The sequence below is a fragment of the Rutidosis leptorrhynchoides genome, chromosome 3 (assembly GCF_046630445.1).
Source record: "Rutidosis leptorrhynchoides isolate AG116_Rl617_1_P2 chromosome 3, CSIRO_AGI_Rlap_v1, whole genome shotgun sequence".
Taxonomy (NCBI): domain Eukaryota; kingdom Viridiplantae; phylum Streptophyta; class Magnoliopsida; order Asterales; family Asteraceae; genus Rutidosis; species Rutidosis leptorrhynchoides.
The window spans coordinates 138,023,098-138,024,439 of NC_092335.1; the positions used below are offsets into that span (position 1 = coordinate 138,023,098).

General features: G+C 47.3%; 1 protein-coding gene across 1 annotated transcript; it reads right to left on the reverse strand.

The window, feature by feature from the left end:
- Positions 1-217: 217 nt before the first annotated feature.
- On the reverse strand, positions 218-1,017 carry LOC139900421 (uncharacterized). The gene is made up of 2 exons (XM_071883193.1): positions 757-1,017; positions 218-664 (listed from the first exon to the last, which is right to left on the reverse strand). The coding sequence occupies exons 1-2, from the start codon at positions 1,015-1,017 to the stop codon at positions 218-220; spliced, it is 708 nt and encodes a 235-aa protein (XP_071739294.1).
- Positions 1,018-1,342: the final 325 nt, after the last annotated feature.

The following is a 1,342-nucleotide window of genomic DNA, read 5'->3' on the forward strand; positions in this document are numbered from 1 at the left end:
CGTATAGCGTATTTGTTATCGAAGCGAGTCGATACCTGTACCACGTCAGTGGATTTTTGACTAATGACCTCCACTCAAACGTCCTTGGCGAAGTGGCAGAATACGCTTGACGCGAGTTTGCTGAGTGCGTCGGCCTTTTTATTCAAGGATCGTGGCACTTGCGTTATTGAGAAAAGCTTGAATTTGTTGGTCATTTCTTCGCCAACCTCAAATAATTTTACATGGCCGGATCTCTAGCTTCAAACGTCTCGTTCATCTGATTCGCTACAAGTTGGGAATCGACCGACACCTTCAGGTTTTTAATTCCCATCTTCTCAGCCATTCTTAAACCAGACAGCAACGCCTCATATCCTGCTTCGTTATTACAGGCGGGGAACTCGAAATGCAACGCGTAGGTATATTCCTCACCGTCCGGGCCAATTAAAATTAGACCTGCACCCGCTCCGTCAGAACTTGACGCCCCGTCCGTAAATAGTTCCCACGTGACGGTATTTGGTACTTCTTCCACAACCGGCTCTGGTGGCGCGACGCATATAAATTCAACCATAAAATCTGCCATGATCTGGCCTTTGACAACGGTACGGGGGGCGCAATGAATTTCATGTTCTCCTAATTCGATTGCCCACTTAGCTAGCCTGCCAGAATCCTCCGGTTTGCTCAATACCTGCATGAAAAATCTGTTAGAATAAATTTCCTCCAACATGCTCCGTATCAATCGTCGTACCATACCGGTTTAATAGGTGAATCAGTTAGCACCAGCATTGGGTGCGCTTGAAAGTACCGTCTCAACCGTCTTGCTGTGTGGACTAACGCGAAAATAAGCTTCTCGATTGGCCTGTAATTAACTTTGCCATGTTGTAGCACTTTGCTCACAAAATAAACTGGCATCTGCGTGCCACCGAGTTCCGCGATGAGCATCGAGCTGATGGCCTCGGTTCCTGCCGCCAGATAAATTGTCAAAGTTTCCCCCGGTACCCGTGCCGTCAATGTCGGAAATGTCCTAATCAAGGCCTTCATTTCCTGGAAAGCGTGATCCACTTCAGGAGTCCAATAGAAATTTCGTCCCACGTTTTTCTTCAACACTTTGAAGAAGGTAAGTGACCGTTACGCAGCCTTCGACAGGAATCTGGACAACGCTGCCAGCTTGCCGTTCAGACTTTGCACCTCCTTTCTCGTTCGCGGTGCTGCCATCTCATCAATAGCTTGAATTTTCTTAGGATTTTCCCGGATACCACGCGTCGTGACTACGTGCCCCAAGAACTTTCCCTCCTCGAATCCAAAAATACACTTCTACGGATTCAGCTTCATGTTGATTTTTCGTAGCAAGTCGAACGTATCCTTA

Coding starts and splice junctions, on each gene's coding strand:
- LOC139900421 (XM_071883193.1), bottom strand. CDS start 1,017: ATGAAGGCCTTGATTAGGACATTTCCGACATTGACGGCACGGGTACCG. Junction 665..756: donor TTCAAGCGCACCCAATGCTG/GTGCTAACTGAT, acceptor TTTTTCATGCAG/GTATTGAGCAAACCGGAGGA.